General features: G+C 45.1%; 2 protein-coding genes across 2 annotated transcripts in view; one reads left to right on the forward strand and one right to left on the reverse strand.

Moving 5' to 3' along the window:
- The window catches only part of DOCK1 (dedicator of cytokinesis 1), a 484,728-nt gene that overhangs the window by 237,686 nt on the left and 228,556 nt on the right, over positions 1-18,486 (reverse strand). The gene's annotated exons all lie outside the window — the stretch shown is intronic.
- Positions 1-18,486, forward strand: part of FAM196A (family with sequence similarity 196, member A) — a 60,481-nt gene that overhangs the window by 9,495 nt on the left and 32,500 nt on the right. Inside the window, 2 exon segments of the mRNA XM_012655363.1 lie at positions 12,705-13,055; positions 13,058-13,892. Of these exon segments, the coding sequence (XP_012510817.1) occupies positions 12,710-13,055; positions 13,058-13,892 (1,181 nt within the window). The 5' untranslated portion in view covers positions 12,705-12,709.

The following is an 18,486-nucleotide window of genomic DNA, read 5'->3' on the forward strand; positions in this document are numbered from 1 at the left end:
CATACCCCCAATGCTGACGTTTGGGGTTCAGAGGAATTTTCACTAGACCTTCACCAGAAAACTAGGGAGTTCACTGGGCTGGCTGGAGACAACCCAAGATCTCTCAGCCTTGACCCCACCTCGCAATCGGGCATCATGACATCAACTTAATTGATCTCTGTGCCAGACCCATCAGTTTATCATTTTTTTTAATAGACACCATTGTGGTGCATAAAGTTTTTAAAAATTTTTTTCCCTCTTGAAATCACATGGCAGAAACAACCACTGTCCACTTACTTGTGCTCTTGGGGCTCCCAGAGCTTGGACAATGTGGCCAGGGTTCAGTCCCAAGAGAGTTCCTGGTGTTCTCCACATGCATTGTAGAGAGTGTGAAATTAAAGAAATGCTGAAAATGATAAGTTTCTCACTTTCGAACCCCATTTTTCATTTGACTTCTCTGGCCATTTAAGAGCCCAGTGATAACTGCTTTTCTCAGTTATTTATTCTTTGTTTTTGTTTTAATGGCAGTCGTTAGTCCAATGGGTTCACTAAAATAGTTTACGTCCTCAGTTTGTTTTGTTCTATTTATATTTATCTCTGTATATAATATTAACTCTCCTCTACGTATATCTATATCTCTTCTTTATTTACTATGTCCATTGCGAGTGGCAAACGTACCCAGAGTTAGGCTGAATGATGGGATGTAGCATATCGTTGGAACGCTGGATCCACAAAAACAGCGCCCGGTCGCACTTGGCAGCGTTGACACCTGCCCTCCACGGGGCAGGATCCACTGCTGAGTGAGTGGCAGATAGGACTCTGGACTCGGCTCATTCCTAGTCATCACTTAAATTCTACATGGAAGCATCAATTCTAACTCTGTGATGGAAAGACTCAATGAGAGTGGCCACTGGCACATGCAGCTTTAAGGTAAAAATCTAGCACAATCATTGAGTTTTTAATCAGCTATTCAAGGATGAGCCTTTTGGTGGTGGTCCTCAAGCTTGTGTCTCTCCAGTAACATAGTTGGTGTCATCCACATGCACAACATGCTCCTAAGAGTGTTGTCCTTGTCCACATCCAGGGCCATATACCAAGAGCTTCCTGGGAACCAGCCACCTAATCCGTGATCCTGGCCCACAAAGGAGCCCAGAGTGGCAGTGACAGCACAGGCTCCACGCCAGACTGTCCTCGTGTACACTCTCAGCTCTGCCTGTAACTGTCTGTGTGCCTGCGGGCACTGGACTCCACTACGTGTGCCTCAGTTTCCCCATCTTTATTAAAAATGGTCATCTCTCCTTCAGAGGCTGTTTGGAGAATGAAATGTTCGAGCACATGTAAGGTGCCGAATAGTACCTAACCCATGGTGTGTGCTAAATAAGTGTGACCTCTTAGTGTTATCTTCACTCTCCCAGGTTGTATCACTTGCTCGGGATTCTGGGCTAATGAGCAGAAGGGCCAGAACTCAAAACCAAGCAGCTGGTCTCTGAACCCCAGTTCTTAAGGACTGTAGCCAGGAGTTCTGTGTCAAGAAAACATTGCAGATGTAAGAGTGCTCAGTGGGTGACCTTGAGCCCTTACCCCACTAGTTTATGAAATCCAACACCAAGCCCCTCACTGAAAAGATTGGCAGTGTACTAGTGACCGGTCTCACACCCAGAGCCACAGCTGAAAAGAGCTGTCCCTAGCAGTGGAATTCCTACAAAGGGATGGAATTCTAGATGTTTTCCATCTCCAACCAGAAACATCAAAAACAAACAAACAAACAAACAAAAAAAACCCCAAAACACAAAGCTTTATGGCCTATTCCTGCTGTGGGCCTGCTCACTGACAATTTATTTCAAATTTGCCATCCTGTAATCAGTTGATGTTGTCCAAGTCCTGTATTTTAAATAGTGACAATAACTGGTCACTAGTTTTTCCCGTCTATGGAATATGAATCCACCTTGACTGCTGACGCACAAGGAAGACCAAGCCAGGCCACGGAGTGCAGACTCAGCTCTGTTGGTGTCTGTCCCAATACCTGGCTCGGTTCCAGCTTCGTTCTACAAAAAATGGAAGGGGCCAGTGTTCCCTCCTCCTCTGAGCCATTCATTCATCCATCCCTTCATTGAATAATCATGTTTGGGTACCTCTCATGTTCCACATGCTGCTCTAAGCTTTGTGGATACAGCAGGAAATATATAAGAGACTAAAGGAGTGAAGAAGATAAATAAATGAAACAAAATATGTAGGCCAATGTTCTTTATTCTGGATGCATTATTAAAATTACCTAAGGAGTTTGTTGTTCTTTTGTTTTTTTTTTTTTAAACCTACCACACAGTCTCCATCCCCCAGAAATTCTGATTTACCTTTTTCTTTTCTTTTTTTTTTTTTTGAGACAGAGTCTCACTCTTTTGCCCGGGCTAGAGTGAGTGCCGTGGCGTCAGCCTAGCTCACAGCAACCTCAAACTCCTGGGCTCAAGCGATCCTCCTGCCTCAGCCTCCCAAGCAGCTGGGACTACAGGCATGTGCCACCATGCCCGGCTAATTTCTCTATATATTTTTAGTTGTCCAATTAATTTCTTTCTATTTTTAGTAGAGACGGGGTCTCGCTCTTGCTCAGTCTGGTTTCGAACTCCTAAGCTCAAACAATCCGCCCGCCTTGGCCTCCCAGAGTGCTGGGATTACAGGCGTGAGCCACTGCGCCCGGCCCCTTTTTCTTTTTTAATGGATTAACTTCCTGGCCTACAAGTGTGGTGTTCTACAGAGGCAGGCAGAGGGACAGAGCCCTTAAGGAAAATGCATGTTTTCTTCCTGCCTGTGGGAGGACAGCCACACCCTGGATCTTCTTCTCCTACATGTCAGGAAACACTTTCTTTAAAAACACATGGACAAAAACAAAACAACAAAAAACTTGTAAAAGCTTCCACTTCATCAACATCTGTGCCGTCCTCCAAAGCTTCAAGAAGGCCAAAGCATAGAGGGGTCATTTGAGGTTTTGGAAAGATTTATGTTTTCCTTTTTAAACATATTTTTAGGATACTGAAGTCTGCAGAGAACCATTTCATAGATCTTCAGTATTGTTTGCTCACTACGATGTCAACTTCTACTCATGAACTGCACGGTCTCATGCCACTGCTGCCTGTCTCCCTTTCCTTGTGAAGTGACGGGAAATCTGTGCCAAGGAGGTGCTGGGGAGATTAAAAAATAGAGGCAACCGCAGGAATACAACCCTTCAGTGGAACACTGGAGCTTGTTATGTGTTGGGAGCTCCATAGAGCATGGAGCTGTGCCATGTCCTGCCCTCGCTTTGATAGTACTTTTGCCCCTGGATGAAATGTCATGTTCCATTCTGGATGGGAGAAGGGGTTGCTGCAGCTGGCCCTTAAAGAGCAGCCAAAAAGTTGACAGCAGTGGCTCAAGGCCATCAAAACTGCATCTGCCTCGAGACTCAAGTGAACAGCCAGCAGTATGTCACCCAGTCAGGACTGGACTGGCACTCCTGAGCATCACCCCTCCCTCTCCTCTGTGTGTCACATGTGTGCATGCACGTGTGTTCGCATGTCTATCTAGCAGGGTGTGTTCCCCTCCCATTCTCTCTCTATATATATATCTTCTCCTTTTCCTTTCCCTTCCTGTCCATGTTCAACTTAACGGACATTAGTGTTTCTATTTCTTAGTACTGATTTTACTTATTGAGTATAATTTTACATTCAGTATTGTCAATTCAAAGATAAAGTCATTTCATTCAAACCTCTGTGCCCCTCTGAAGAAACCAGACCCACTGGTGTGCCCCAGACCCTCCACGGCTTTTTTCTCCCCTACAGCAGATTAGAAGGCTGAGGTTAGGGAAGAGGCCACACTCTAAAATTTTTATGTTATTCCAGCTATTGAGATTTTTGAATTAAGTTCTTAACTTATTTTCCACTACCACATCCTTCTCCCAAGAAGAAAGTTGGATAATATAAAAACCAACCTACTGATAATTCCTATCAAATTCCATTTTCTACATCAGATATGTAGTTAAGAGCCTTGCTATATTTCATGATTAAATATAAAACATGCACCATTTTCTGTACCATCTACTCATTTTTGTGAGTGTGTGTGCCATCTCCTTCTCTCCCATCAGCACAGAAAATATGTGTACGACAACCTAACTCAGGACAGTTATGCCAACATTCAGAAGATAAAAATCTCTGGATATGCTTAAACTCTACCCATTCTTCTTCCCACTCCTCTAATTCCTACCCATGTTTCAGAATGTAGCCATGTTTTGCCTAATCTGAGGGTCCAGATAAGATAGGAAGAATGCCTGAAAGCCACTAATACTGTACACTCATCCTAAGCCTTCTTGACATGTCATGGGTGAGGTCTTATCATGGGTAAGCTGCAAGGATAGTGATGTGTATCATAATATTCTTAAAAACCAATAAGCAAGTACTGACACCTACCAGACCACAGGAGAGAGGAGGTGCTTTGAGGAGCCTAGTCCACAGAACACTTATATCTGTGTTAAGGAGAGAGAACTGGCACACAGTAAAGCAAAATGACACAATCATTTAGCCCTGCTCTTGTGTGTCTCCCAGATGACTCCCTGGGAGCACCCTACCGCCACCATGGCCCTGCACACAGTGGGTAGGTGTCATCTGTCAATGCATCTCTTCCCTGCTGGACCAGACCTTGCTGAGGGCTGTGCCTTGTGTTCCTCTGTTTGCCCAGCATCTGGTGTGGTTCCTGGGTCACCCTAGACATGTAGTTGCTGAACATTGAGTCAATGAAGGTAGCAGCTGAGGACGGGAGAGGCCAGAGAAGGCAAGACTAGCTTTGGATCACCAAAAAGAGACTCTCCATGGGAGAAGAGTATTAGGGTACAGTCCTGGAAAGTGAACCAATGGAAGCAAAGACACAAAGTAGGGACTGCCTGTAGTGTGTTCTAGAAACAGTCTGGGGAGTGGCTTAACTTCAGCAGATGGAGGATGTATGAATAGCCACGAGAAATCTAGAGAGATAAGCAGGGTGGGAAAAATTACAGAAGACCTTAAAAAAAAGACTTGTTGTTTGGAAGTGCTACCAAACTGGAACGTACTAACGCAGGCATCTGCAGAGAGGAGAGATGTGAGCACATGGAACCTGCACTAGCAGGGCCTGCAGGGTGGGGAAGGAGAGTTAAGAAGACCAAGATCGGGGCAAGAACAGGTGACTGAAAGGGAAGAAGTCAACAAGAGAAGCAACAGGAAAAAAAGACAAAAATCCCCAGGGCCTGGTGATGACTGAATATGGGGCATTAAACTAGTGAATGAAGCAAGCACTGCTGACAACACCTGTTGGGGCACCCTCAGAACACAAGTACTGGAACATTCCATGGTGCTAAATTAGGGATGGGTCTCTTGACCCCACTGGAAGCCAAGTCCACTTCTGCCTCTCACACTGGGTACCTTTTGCTCCAAGCTCAGCTGAAGCAAGCACCATAGCTGTGATTCTGAGTTAATCTAGACAACCCTTGGGCCTCAGGCCAGTACACTGTGTCAGGCCACCTCCCAGGAAGACCACCAAGTCCTCCCCCAGGCTGCCACAGACACTGCTAAGCTTTTCATGCCCAAGGAGATAAACATTTAAAGACATCAGAATGGAGCTTTGTGAAGGAAGGATGTGGCTTCATGTTTTAGACAGAAGTTCATAAGAGCTGTTGGTCAAGAGAAGAATTAACCAACTAACCTGGCAGAAGAGAAAATAACACCAGGATTGACGAGAGATAGAATTTATTTTAAGGAATAAAATGTGACAGCTATTTGGGTGTCATAGCATAAAGTACACAAGGTACACATATTGTTTGTTTTCTCTTCTCCCCCCAAGAATGACATTTTCAGTCCTGAATGCTAAAACCTCGCCCTGGGCACACCTGCAATGAGTGTCAGTCACTCTGCTCAAAGCACTCCCTCAGTTTCCCCATCTCAAGCAGTTAACTATACACATTCCTTCTGATGACCGTGACTTTAGTCTGACAACACCTCTCTTTGGGGTGACGAACTACTCCAGAGGTTCCCCTCCTCACCCTCAGCTGACATGGAAGGAGAGAAAAGGCACCTCCACTTTATGCTGTGAGTCTGAATTCATGTCCTTTGTTTCACTCCAGATTAAACCATCCCTGTGTCATGTTTAGCCCATGAATCAGAAGAAAGGCTCACAAATTCAAAAACAGTCTTTTGACACTAGACCATGGACAGCAAAATGTACGCAGGATAGGAAGGTCACAGTCACTCTCTCTCTCTGCGGGCTTTTGTTAGGATTGTGTATGTGGGCTCCTCGGGCAGGATACTTCCTCTACGATTTGAAGTCAGCTTATAAATAGAAGCTAATTACAAGAAAGGCTCATTTCTCCCTTTTTTCTTGGCTTTGCTACCTCTGCAGTGAACCCAAAACCGTGCAAAGTTTAGGGTTTGGCCAAACCAAGGAAACACCAGATGATTTGGTGTTGAGTTGTTGGAACCAATTTTACTGAACTCTTTTTGGCCATTATTAGTTAGCAAAGCTAACTGCTACAAATAAAGTTAATTTTTTGCATTGACATAATGTCTCACTTGGAGGAGGCATTTTTTCCAGTTGATTTTCGCCAACATCATAAAATTTTGGTAATTCATTACTACTAACTTAGATTCCATTTGGACAGAGGATGAGCAAAGGTTAATGTCAGTAGAAACTGAAAATCAAAGAGCTGAGTAAATAGCGAAGCAGAAATGAAGAGGAAAGTCTGGTTCATTTAGGAGGGGTATTTTCTGGTTCTTCTAAACCTCAACACCAAACCAAAGCTTGAACTGGAGGTTCACCCCATGTCCCTACTCCTCAGAAGCAGGCTGTGAGCCTATGTGGCAACAGTGGTTTACATTATGTGGCTGAAGTAACTGACCATAGGATTTTGTTGGTTGAATTTGTTTCCTAAAATCACAGCTATGAATGAGATGGGGCCGCACCTAAGATCATTTTTCTTCTGCCTCAAAACCTGCATTGAAGCTGCATGAGGGCCCCTTTCCCCGACGCGAGACTGGGCGGTCATCAGTTCTTAATGGCAGAGGTGTCACTGCAATATTCCCCAAATCAAAGGGGGGGGCATGATCGTGTGTCTCCTGCGAGGTGACACAGCTCTGTAACGGGAGCCGTTCCTCCCTCACTACTCCATGGCAGCAAGGCGTCTGAATTCATCCCGTTACCCCTTTTTGTCCTTTTAATCAGTGACCTCCGAAGAAGAGAACAAATGTCTAGAAAAATAACATTTCAGTGTATAAAGGAAATTAAACTGGATAATGAATCTCAGACACAGACCAAAATCTATAGCAGTTAGCTTTGCCTTGAGGAAAGAGGGACTTCCATTTTTGAAGAATTAATTGGTGCTTGTAAAGGAGGTCTCTAACTATCCCACAACATAAATGAATTCATCAGTGAGGTTCTGTTTACTCTCCTTTCCCTTGACCGGGAAGCTGCACGTTAAGGAACGGCATGTTCGTGTGCACCACCACCCATTCTGAGTGGCCTCATGCTCAGGCATTCCCTCAGCATATGGAATAAAATGCTGACCCAATTAATCTTGAATTCCAGCCAGCATCTTTGACTCCAAGGTGTCTCAACAGTGGGAAAGCCACTATTAAAACCAGTAATTTCACAACTGCCTTGCCATTCTCATCGGACTGCTTGCCCAGCTTTTTCTGCTATGTGCAGGGACTGCTGGACCCTGGGAGGTGTCTCGGCCAGGCTGTCCGACCCACCAGTGCCACTGCCAGCCCAACGCATCGTACCGTACCAGTCACAGCACAGGGCCAATCAGAAACCCGCAAATCAGCACAGACATTTAACAATGGACAGAATCCAGTGGAGAGTCTCTCTTGTCAGTGGATGACACCCCACAAAGTTTCCTTCAGACTATAAATGCAGACTATCAGTCAAATCCATTTTCTCATTAAAACAGAAGGCCACTTCCTACTAGTACGTCTTCTCGAATATTGGCATATCTTCTGCTAGGCACTCTCTCTAGATATATATTAATGTATACAAATCTACATACATGTGTATGCATGTAGATGTAAATACCTATTCATTATTTTGAAATTCATTTTCCTTCTTTATTCAGGACTTCCTCAATACAATAAAAGACGACTTTGGGCATACTGCTTATACCCAAATCTAATCATTTCTGGGTTTTCTTATACCAATACAAGTGTTTCTGCATTCCAAAGGCCTGTTTAAGGTGTGAACTGGCTTTACCATGTATTTTTTTTATTTGGCAAAATGTAACAACATTGCATCTCCCTTCACTTCCCCAAAATTGGAAAACATAAAGAAAAATAAATCTCCAAAAATGTACTACCTTAATACCACAACAACGACCATTTTTTCCAGTATAATTTGTAGGCTGCTTTGTTTCATTTAACATTATTTCATAAGTGTTTTTCTATGATACTAAATAATCTTTATAATTATCACTTTAATAGCCACGCTGAGCAAATGTGCACCATCATTTCCATAACTGTTTACCTATCATTGGGCATTTAGTTGGTTCCATTTTTACTCCTTTAGTTGAAGTGAACATTTTTATATAAACTATTAATTTAAAGCAGCACGCAGAGATGACTCTACATCACTAATCTAAAAATACTGGGTTTATATATTTACAACTCACATTTGATTGTGAAATTTAATTCAAAGGTAATTAAGACATTTATATTCCAAACAGCTCCTTGACATCTAGCTCTCCATGCGCCAGACAAGCACAACCATGACTAGCCATTTTCACCTCAAGACAGCATAGTCTAGTGAATTCTAAAACACAGTTTTCTTAAGAAAAATAAACTTCATGAACTCCTGCTGCTTCAGAGCCAAGAGATTAAATTAAGCCCAAGAACTAGAGGCCACAGTTCTCTGGGGTGACTTAGCCAAGGCAAACTGTTAACAATGCCATTTTGGTTTCATGCTCCGTCCAGTATTTAAAGCAACCCTCGCCTGGTCTGTGCTCCAGGGCCAGGTATGCTCCTGGGACTGACCTACGGGTCTGTGCATAACCTGCACCCAGACACGTTGTGGGAACAGCCCAAGGAAATTGCTCATATGAGCTTCACTTGTCTGATGCATTTTGAAGTTCACCATGGGTCACTTCAAGTTACAGATTTTCCTGAGTAGGGGTAGTGGTTTAGTACATGGGTTTCAAACAGATCTAGCCATTTCAACAGGTATAGCCTACTATCTGTGTGACAGAGGAAGTCACCCAAACAAACAAAAAAAAAATCGTGTGCCTCAGTTTCTCAATGTGCAGTATGAGACTATCAATAGCGCCTCCCCTATAAGGCTATTCTGAGGGTTAAATGAGAAAATGCAAGTGGAGTGCATAAGGGAACGCTGACATTTGGTTAGGACAGATAAGTACAAAACTATATGCTGAATGTTAATGTAACACTGTTACATGTACATTCATTTGCTGAAGAAATGCAAGAAGGAATGCTGGATGAAGCAGTGCACAGGAAGCTTCCACTTGTCTCGTGGACAGATTTCTGTAGAATGTCCCATTTACTTTCATGATAAAATCATAAAATCACTATAAGCTTGACCCCTTCCTCCAGTAAATAGTAAATGAATACCCTGGAAAGATGTGTCCACCTTAGTAATTCTTAATGTCCAGGAAAATTCCACTTGAAAGCTTTAGAAAATGTCATCTGGCCATCAGAAGCAACTCATAACCTCATCCGAGGCCAAAATAAATCAACTGCAGAATTTCCTTGGTGTTTTCCCTATCAAGGAATCAGGACAACTCCATTACTACTACTTAAAAAAAAAAAAAAAAAAAAGTCAGCAACAATAATCTAAACTGATTTTAAGTATCACCATCATTTTTACTAATAAGGAAATGATTTTTATATACTTAGCAAGTCTCTATAAAACAGAAGAGCTCAGAATTTTTTATTATTTTGCCACTGGCAATTAATTCTTTTGATTTGTTTTATCAGTTTGATGGTGGGGTCCCAGACTCAGAATCTCTCTTACACCAGCAGACTGATGTAAGAAAATTATTTCAGTGCAGTTCCTGGCAAATTGCGATGATGAATAGCATGGTAGGACAAACTTATTCAGACACACATTTTTCAGAAGTGGCAGGGAAAAGGCTGAAAAATTACTAGTAAATTGCTTTTTGTACAAATGCTCTCTCTTTCAAATTTTCCCTGGTATGAAGGTCTTCTGCAAAATGACGGCACAATACATTCTGACAGACCTGGACAACAAAAGCAGTTAAAGAATGAATATGAGATAAGAGTGAGGGTTAAGATTTAATTTTCTTATTATACCCCTACTGTCACCCATACTGACCCCCCACACCGGGTTCTCTGTGTGCATCTGTTTAACTTGCTGGGACAAGTATCTCTAAAAGTTACCTATGATCTCTCTTGAGCAGGCATGCCCTGCCCTACCTCCCCCGGACAATCCAGCCCTCCCTAAAGCAGAGCCAGGATAGTGATGCGTCTCCAGCCTGTTTCTGTCCTTTTCCCTCCTCTCTAAAACTGCCTAGTTTCTCGAGTTTCAAATTGCAGAGGTTCCAGATATCCCCAGCACCTAGTAAACCACCAAAGACTTCCTCTGCTTTCCACACAAGCCTTGCCTTTCAGGACACACTCTGGGATAACTGAACAGGAACCTTAGGCATCCAGGGTTTAAAGGCTACTATAGCGGTTCTCAGCCAGGGGCCACTCTGCCCAGCAGGCTTGTCTGGCATCTCTAGTTGTCACCCTGGGAGGGGACAGTGCTCCTTCTGTCTAGTGGGGTGAAGCCAGGGATGCTGCAGACCATTCTGTACTGCACAGGAGACCCTCTCTGACAACGAAGGATCCATCCTAAAATATCGGTAGTGCTGTGGTTGAGAAACCTTGGTCTAATCTAAATCAAATGCTGCAGAGATTATTGTTTGTTGTCCTCAAATATGATTACCAATTAGTTGTTCATGGCATAATGTATGAAGAACTTGATCTTTCAGCCTCTCGTTTAGTAAACACTGGAGGAGGTCTGCAAGGTGGCAGGCCCACGCAGGCCTGAGATGCAGAGGTCAGTTTAGCAAAGTCTCTGGACTGCAGCGAGGGCTAGTCCTGTAACTCACTCTCAGGCGGGGGCTGTGAAGTTTATCACCTTTACTGAGCCACAACTGGACACCAGGATCTACTAGAAACAGGGTGGATTCAGAGGTCCTGCTCCTGCCTGTGCTTCATGCTACATGCCTTTGAACAAGTGACATAACCTTTCTGAACCCCAGTTTCTCCTTGAAATGGGAAGTGTAGCACTGACCTTCAGAGCCCTCTGTAAGCAAGGTGTTATATCTATGTGTACTAGCAGAGCATCTGGCCCCGAAAGTGGTGACTACGCCACGAGTGTCACAGTTCTAGTGGCTTTTCTCAAGAACTGCGGCTGCAGATCCCTGGGCTGGGTTCTCAGGCTCCCCCCAGGACAGAGCGCAAGGTCTGTCCGCGGTTGGGCTGGGCCATGTGGCCTGAGCCCATCCGTGTGCAGCTCTTGCTGGCTCATGTCCTTCACTTTGCATCTCTGGGCACTTGGCTGCAGCCACTGAGGCCCTGCACCTCCTTGGTTCCTCCCATCTGGCTATTTCCTTCTCAAAGGCAAGGGAAAATAGTGAAAGATAGCTCACAAACAACATACTTAACTGCATTTTCTTGCTTTAAGTGCAACCATCACGTAAGTTCTTCCATGTGCGGTAAACAGCTGTGAATCTGCCTAATAAAGTGAAGGCATTTTACCCCACTGGTATTCCCCAAGAGGAATCATTGGCCACCTGCATCTTTTTAGCTGCATTTAATAATTCAGCCTAGGATGAATTTGCATGATTAACATAAAGCCTCATGATTTTATTTTCTTTCAGGATTTAAGTACTGCAACAACCACCATTGTTTTCATTTTCAGAGGTTGTGATCAAAACACAAAACTTGGTTCTAGAATGAGTAATTTCTTTTATTTTTTTAAAAAATTATTTTCTAGGACTGCTCTCCATGGAATCAAAGAAAAGAGTTGCTAAGGCTGCCTCTGTAGATGCAGGGAAACCCAGGTTCTTCCTGTGGCTGTGTTAACCCCTTAGAAGCAAAGCACCTTCCACGGTTTATCTGTGGTGTTCCCACAGGGGAGCGTGGCTGGCTCTCCCACAGAATCCATGATGACTAACGTAAATATATTTATTTCAGTTCCTCATCGTAACGCTCTCCACACTTAATCTGCTCAGGACCTAGAATTGTCAGTAAATCTTTAAAACAGCAGTTTTCCTAGGTTCCAATAATAGATTAATCACGTCATCCTCAAAAAATAGTAAAAACCCAAACCAAATAAGTTGCATTTGGTAAACCATCTGCCTGTAAAGTGGAGACAGTGTGAAAAGATAATTTGCAAAGCAGAAGAGGCAGCATCGTTGGGTTTCCTGATGAATGTAGTAAAACAGGTTTGTCTAATGGGGAAACATGCATTACTATCAAAAGAAAAAAAATGAGTGTATCCCACCTGGAAAAGCAAGCAGACTTTAATATCTGAGAAGCATTTCAAGCTGTGCCTGCCAGCAACGCTCCACCTGTGTGATTTTCCTTAAGGTAAAGGCCAACCTCACCTGTTTACAAATAATTAGGAGGCAGGCAGGCCGGCTGTGGGCTGGAAGCTTGTGCGCCCGTGTCTGCCTGTGTGTTTCGGTCCCGCTAACCCCTCTCTTGCTGTTTCTGATGCAGGAACCATGGTCACTAAGGACAGTGGCAAATGCATACTCGCAGCATCGGAGAGCGAAGTGGAACCTGCCGCCTGCCTGGCCCTGGAGATGAAATACGCCCTGGATCCCAACCGGCAGATTAAAAAACGCAACAAAGCCCTGCAGGTGCGGTTTAAGGATATCTGCGAGGCACAGAACGAGCAGAGGGACTCGCAGCTCTCCTCGGGACAGCAGGGGGACAAGCGGGAGGCCAAGCCCGCGTCCTGCAGAGCGGCCTACCGCAAGTACATGACGGTACCTGCACGCAGGTCTATTCCCAACGTCACCAAGAGCACAGGCGTGCAGACCTCGCCCGACCTTAAGAAGTGTTACCAGAGTTCCCGATGGACCTCAAAAACGGGACCCTCAAAAGCCTCCCAGGCGCGGATTCCTTTAAAAGCCAAAACAATGGATTCCTAGTGGACGCTAAAGAGAAGAGCTCAGGCGGACACCTGGAGGAGGCCCGGCCGTGCGGCGCAGGGCGGGTGCACAAGACCACGGCCTTGGTCTTCCACTCTAACGAACACATGAACGCGGTGGAGCAGCCGTTGGGCGTCAACTGTGCAGAGCCCTGTCACAGCCACGACCTGCTCAGTTACGGAGAAGCTCCTCTTCCGAACGCCACCCAGCCTCACCGCGAGGGGCCTGACCACCAGCTGCAGGGGACGGCAAAGCAGGACCCGGGGACGCCGGACTCTGAGGAGCACGCTCCGCCCGCCCTCGGGAGGGTGTTTAAAACGGAGGTCGCCACCGTCTATGCACCTGCCCCCAGTGCCAGGGCCCCAGAGCCTGGCTTGTCAAACTCTGCCTCTCTGAGCCAGTGGTCACTGTGCCCAGTGGATGAGGAGCCACGGAGAGCCACACACGTCAATGGGCTCCAGGCCCCCGCGGACCCCGCTCTGGCCTGCTCGCCCCGCAGGCAGTGCATGTCCCCTGAATGCAGCGAACAGCCCGTGCAGACTGAAGCCCTGCCAGGGCCTGGGGGCCAGTCCAGTCCAACGGCCGCGGCTGCAGGGGAAGAATGCCAACAAATCGTGCCTCATACGGAAGTGGTCGACCTCAAAGCACAGCTTCAGATGATGGAGAACTTGATTAGCTCGAGCCAAGAAACCATCAAAGTGCTCTTGGGGGTCATTCAGGAGTTGGAAAAAGGAGAGGCCCACCGGGAAGGGTATGTATGTTTACCCTTATCTTAGCAAGCTCTGCAGGCCCATCACACTGAGGGTCCATTGGTAGCCCCCTAAAGCCCAAATCCGTAAGGAGACTTAAGCCAGCATGTCTGTAAACAGGCTGTGGTCCAAGGACATCGCAAGCTCTGAGCAGTCACAGATTACTTTGATGCTCGACTTGACGGCATCCCCACCTTCACCATACACTTGCTGGTCAGCACTCACCTCTCCGGCCTTGAATTCACACCGTACCTATATTTTGAATGAATTGATAGATCTTTTAATCTGCTAGGACTAAAGGTTTAGGATACTAATAATGTATAATATATATGCCAGTCCAAAATATCTAATCTAAATAAGCTGTTTGCCTCTTAGGAATCATCATAGTATGGAAGAGAAAAATTTCAGATGGCATTTGGAAAAGTAAATGCTGACTTGCTTATAATAAATAATTGAAATAATGTGGGTATTCAGGAGTATAAGGTTTCATATGATAGGCAGTATGTTTTTCATTCTTTACCTGGAACTCAGGCAATGCCCACCCTTAGAGAAGCCCCAGCTGTGTATGAATAGGAGACATACCTTTTCCTGTAAGCTGTCCTAAGCATCCACTTGGGCTGCAGAGAGAATGATGCCAGGTTCACAGCCAATACTGTCTAGCTTTGATAAGAGCTTGTTGGACTTTAGAATCTTTTGAAGTTGAAATTGTGCAGCAGCAACTTTAAAAACAAGTGACCTGAAGATGAGAGCTTAGTTCTTGAGCTCCCTGACTCGGAAGACTCCTACAGGCCAGGCAGCGCGCTAAGTTGATGCGAAGCAGCCAGCACTGCTCTGGTTCTATGCTTCTAGAAACAGTGCCCATGGCTTACCAGCTTCTGTCTGGACTGCCAAGACTTCTCTTTCCCATTTCCCCTTGAAAGGATCTAGATTTCTGCCAGTCTGTGTTCTGGAGGTTGGATCTGAGGCAGTGCCCTGTTGCCTCATGTAACTTGCACCCTTCACTCTGTGGGCCCTGAGCCCTGGGTTAAGTAACCTGGAAGCCAGCTTGCAAGAAGCCAAGAAATGTATTATCAGGGCAGCAGACCCCCTGGGCACAAAGAGTTTCCTCCAGAGGCTTGCTGTGGTTGAATCAGACAGGTTTGCTCGTTGCACACAGTGGGGAAGAAACAACCTCAGCATTCTAAGGCAGGAGGCAAGGTGCAAGCTCTGGGTTCAGCGGCAAAGTGCCTGGTGCAGGTCCTGCCCTTTGCCCTGGCTGCTCTGGCTTTGTGCAGGTGGTCTCACTACAGAGGAGTTAATTCTCAATACCTACCACTCCCCACCTCCAATTTGCATGGTAGTGTTTGCACTTGATGCTAATAAGCAAAAAGAATTGTTAGCCAAACATAAAGTAATCTAACAGTAGATTAATAGGTAATTTAACACCATGGAATATTTTCAAAAGGCCTGTTCAATCTTGGGTTTACATCTCCATTTTCATCCCATTTCAATCAGTACATAACCAAACGCAACACACAGAGTAGGAGAGGAGATATGTCAGGGATTTGTTGATCAGTAGACCACATTACCATGGAAAAATTAAAAGCACAAAGAGTGATTCAATCACTTACTTTGATACAGCTGGTAGTGACTTAAACCAGACAGCAAAACAGAAAGATACTGACATCACCAGTTGGGAAATAAAATTCACCAAATGGTGTAAAACCAAATGTGTATGCTAATGTGCATATTCACAGGGGTATTTGCCCAAATAAGAACCTCAGATGGCTGAACACCCACGAACACCCCATGAAGGGAAAACCATGTACGCTCTTTGTATGCTATTAGAACAAGTATGGAAAATCACTTTAAATAAGGTCCTCTGGGTTCTCTGAGAATCTATCCGTCTAGCAAAGTGGTTTTGAGTTTACTAAGATGTGTCTGGGTCGGAATTCTGGCTCTGAGGACTTGGGCAAGGGCTATACCTCTCTGTGCCTTGTTTCTTCACCTGTAAGTTGGAGATCATCGCCCACCCTGCAGGTGAGGGATGAGGATTACACAGGGTGACCTAATGTACTCAGTCTAGTGGCAGGGGTGTCGGAATGTCTGCTAGTGGCATGAGTATTGGTCTTGCTGGTCAGTGACGTTGGAGGCGGAGATCTGGGGAACATTTAGTGGGCCTGTGGGAGTCCAGCATGATGAATGCAAACCCCACACGTGTGGCACAAAGGCTGTTACCCAACTTTGTTATTGAAGCCTGGGAGCTGCTCTGTCCAATACAGTGGCCACAAGCCACATGTGGCTATTGAAATTCACACTCAATTATGATTAATTAAAATTGAAAATTCAGTTTCTCAGTCATACTGGCCACATTTTAAGTACTCAATAACCACATTTATAGGATACATACATAGAACAGCGCAGATAAAGAACATTTCCATCATCACGAAAATTCCTTCACTCTGTTATCCCCAAAACATGGCACAGCGCCTGGTTCTTAACCATTTGAGGACTTGGGCACCTTAAATCAAGACAGGATAGTTTTACTTTAAAATCAATCCCTAGTTCAGTTGCTGCCTGCACAGGACAAGCTTACGGTAGAAAACAGAAGGGCAGGTTCAAGTTGTATTGCTGAAAACTGTTACTTTCACCTCCCTCTCTGGGCCCTCTGGACTCATGTAACAATGAATCAAGTGGCTCCAAACTCCAAGGCCACCTTGAAGATGCCCCCTCTTGCTCAATGCCCAGAGTCATTAATTTGGCTGAAATTCACATTTCCCACCACTCTTCTCCATGTAGGAACATAGGAGAGGGCAGCAGCCTCAGAGGCAGGCAAATAACGAGCAAGTTTGCTGCCCCTCCCCTTCCCTAGGCCTCTAGGCCCAGCAGAGAGTCCCCAAGAAGGGCAGCCCTGAGCAGCAGCAGCAGCAGCCAGTGCTGTGCTGGAACATCTGGAACAACTGGCTCTGGGGGAGGGGTGTAGCGTCTGCTGATTTTCGTGCTGTAAACACGGCTACAGTGGCCACTTTCAATTAACTCACAAAATCCTGAAAATTTAACACTCTGCTCCCCTTTGCACCCCACCACTCCCTGGAACATTATGCTCCAGGGCTGTAGAAGGAGGAGTTCACAGGGCTTACTTTATGTACAGAATCTGAGCTGGGAAATAGATGTTTCTGTTGCATCTCATGGCAAAACAGGAAAATGGGCTCTATTTACACTATTATATAGTCATTATGTGACATGACAAAAATGTTAATGGCCAAGTTAAAACATCAGTGGAACTTTCCTTGGAAAATATTCTGAAGTCTATAAGTCATTAACTGTGGAGAACACTCAGGAGCTGGGTAAAGCCAGTTCCTCTCCCCAATTGCCACCCCAGTAATGCGTGGAGGGCCTTGTGCAGAATTTTACCTACGTTAAGAAGAGTCTTGATGAAGATAGGCACCTTGAAGCCCGTGACTTCGAATGCAAGTGGCAAATTTTGCCCCCAGATTTCCACGTTGTACTCCAGGCTTGACTTGGACCCGAGAGGGCCACGGGCCTGCGCAGGTGCGTGATGTTAGGACAGAGCTAGGGAAGCTGATACTCTTTTAATCTGGCCAACGGCCCTGGGCAACTTATGTTTCTTGGAACATACTTAACCTAGTTCATGTATAATCTCTTCAGTGGGACTTTTCACTATTGAGTTTGCCAGGCAAGCTCTTCCCGTAGTTTGCACTGTGTGGACTTTGTGTCTCCAGCCATGACCACTTTTGGTAGCTTCCAAATTATTTTTCATAAGAGATGTTTTCATTAATCTCATTTGCTTACGTAGATTTCCATAAGCCTTCAGTGGAGAAAGTTTTGAGCTGAGACAAGCTACTTAACTCAGTGAGCTTCAGTTTTGTCTTAAAGAGGGCTGGGAGAAGCTTAAATATGATATCTACAAAGCTCTTACTTATAACCAGCACACAGTTGGCACTGAATAAAGGACATGTCCTGTTACAAGCATTTTAGTAGGATGAATTCTGTAAGTAGGTAGATATGCAAAAAGTATTCAAAATCATGCCTTTTAGTACCTTGCAAAACATCAGGGCAATTCACTAAAATCATTCTGCTTATGCAGTGCAGGCAGCATTTGATCACTGGGCTTGCAGGAATGCCAAGAATTATCCTGCATATTTCAGAACCCTCAAGTATTAATGCTTGTCTCTTCCCGGGAAGTTCAGGGTCACACAGGCTACCTAAATAAGCCATTGATGGTAGTCATTGAGAACCAGGCAAATGGGGCACTGAATTTAAAAAGCCAACCAACTTGAACAGTGGTAATTCCCCATAGCAGCTATGGGATTCCTGGGCAGGAGAGCCTCAGATCAAGCGGCTACAGGTCTTGACTGCTCGTTGTACAAACTCACAAGCAACTGTGGTGTGGCAACCCCGATGGCACCTCGGGGTGGAGACAGCTGTGTGCTTCTAAGATTACTCACCCCAAACATTGAGCGTCTTGATGTGTTCTTTGGTTAGTGACAGCTTAATGATGCTCTGCTATTCAGAGAAGACCTGAAACCAATGTGAGAAGCTTTATTTAAGATCCCAAGCAGGTGGTCAGGATCTGTCATTGCCCAGACTGAAGGG

The sequence above is a fragment of the Propithecus coquereli genome, unplaced genomic scaffold (genome assembly GCF_000956105.1).
Source record: "Propithecus coquereli isolate 6110/MARCELLA unplaced genomic scaffold, Pcoq_1.0 Scaffold473, whole genome shotgun sequence".
Classification (NCBI taxonomy): Eukaryota; Metazoa; Chordata; class Mammalia; order Primates; family Indriidae; genus Propithecus; species Propithecus coquereli.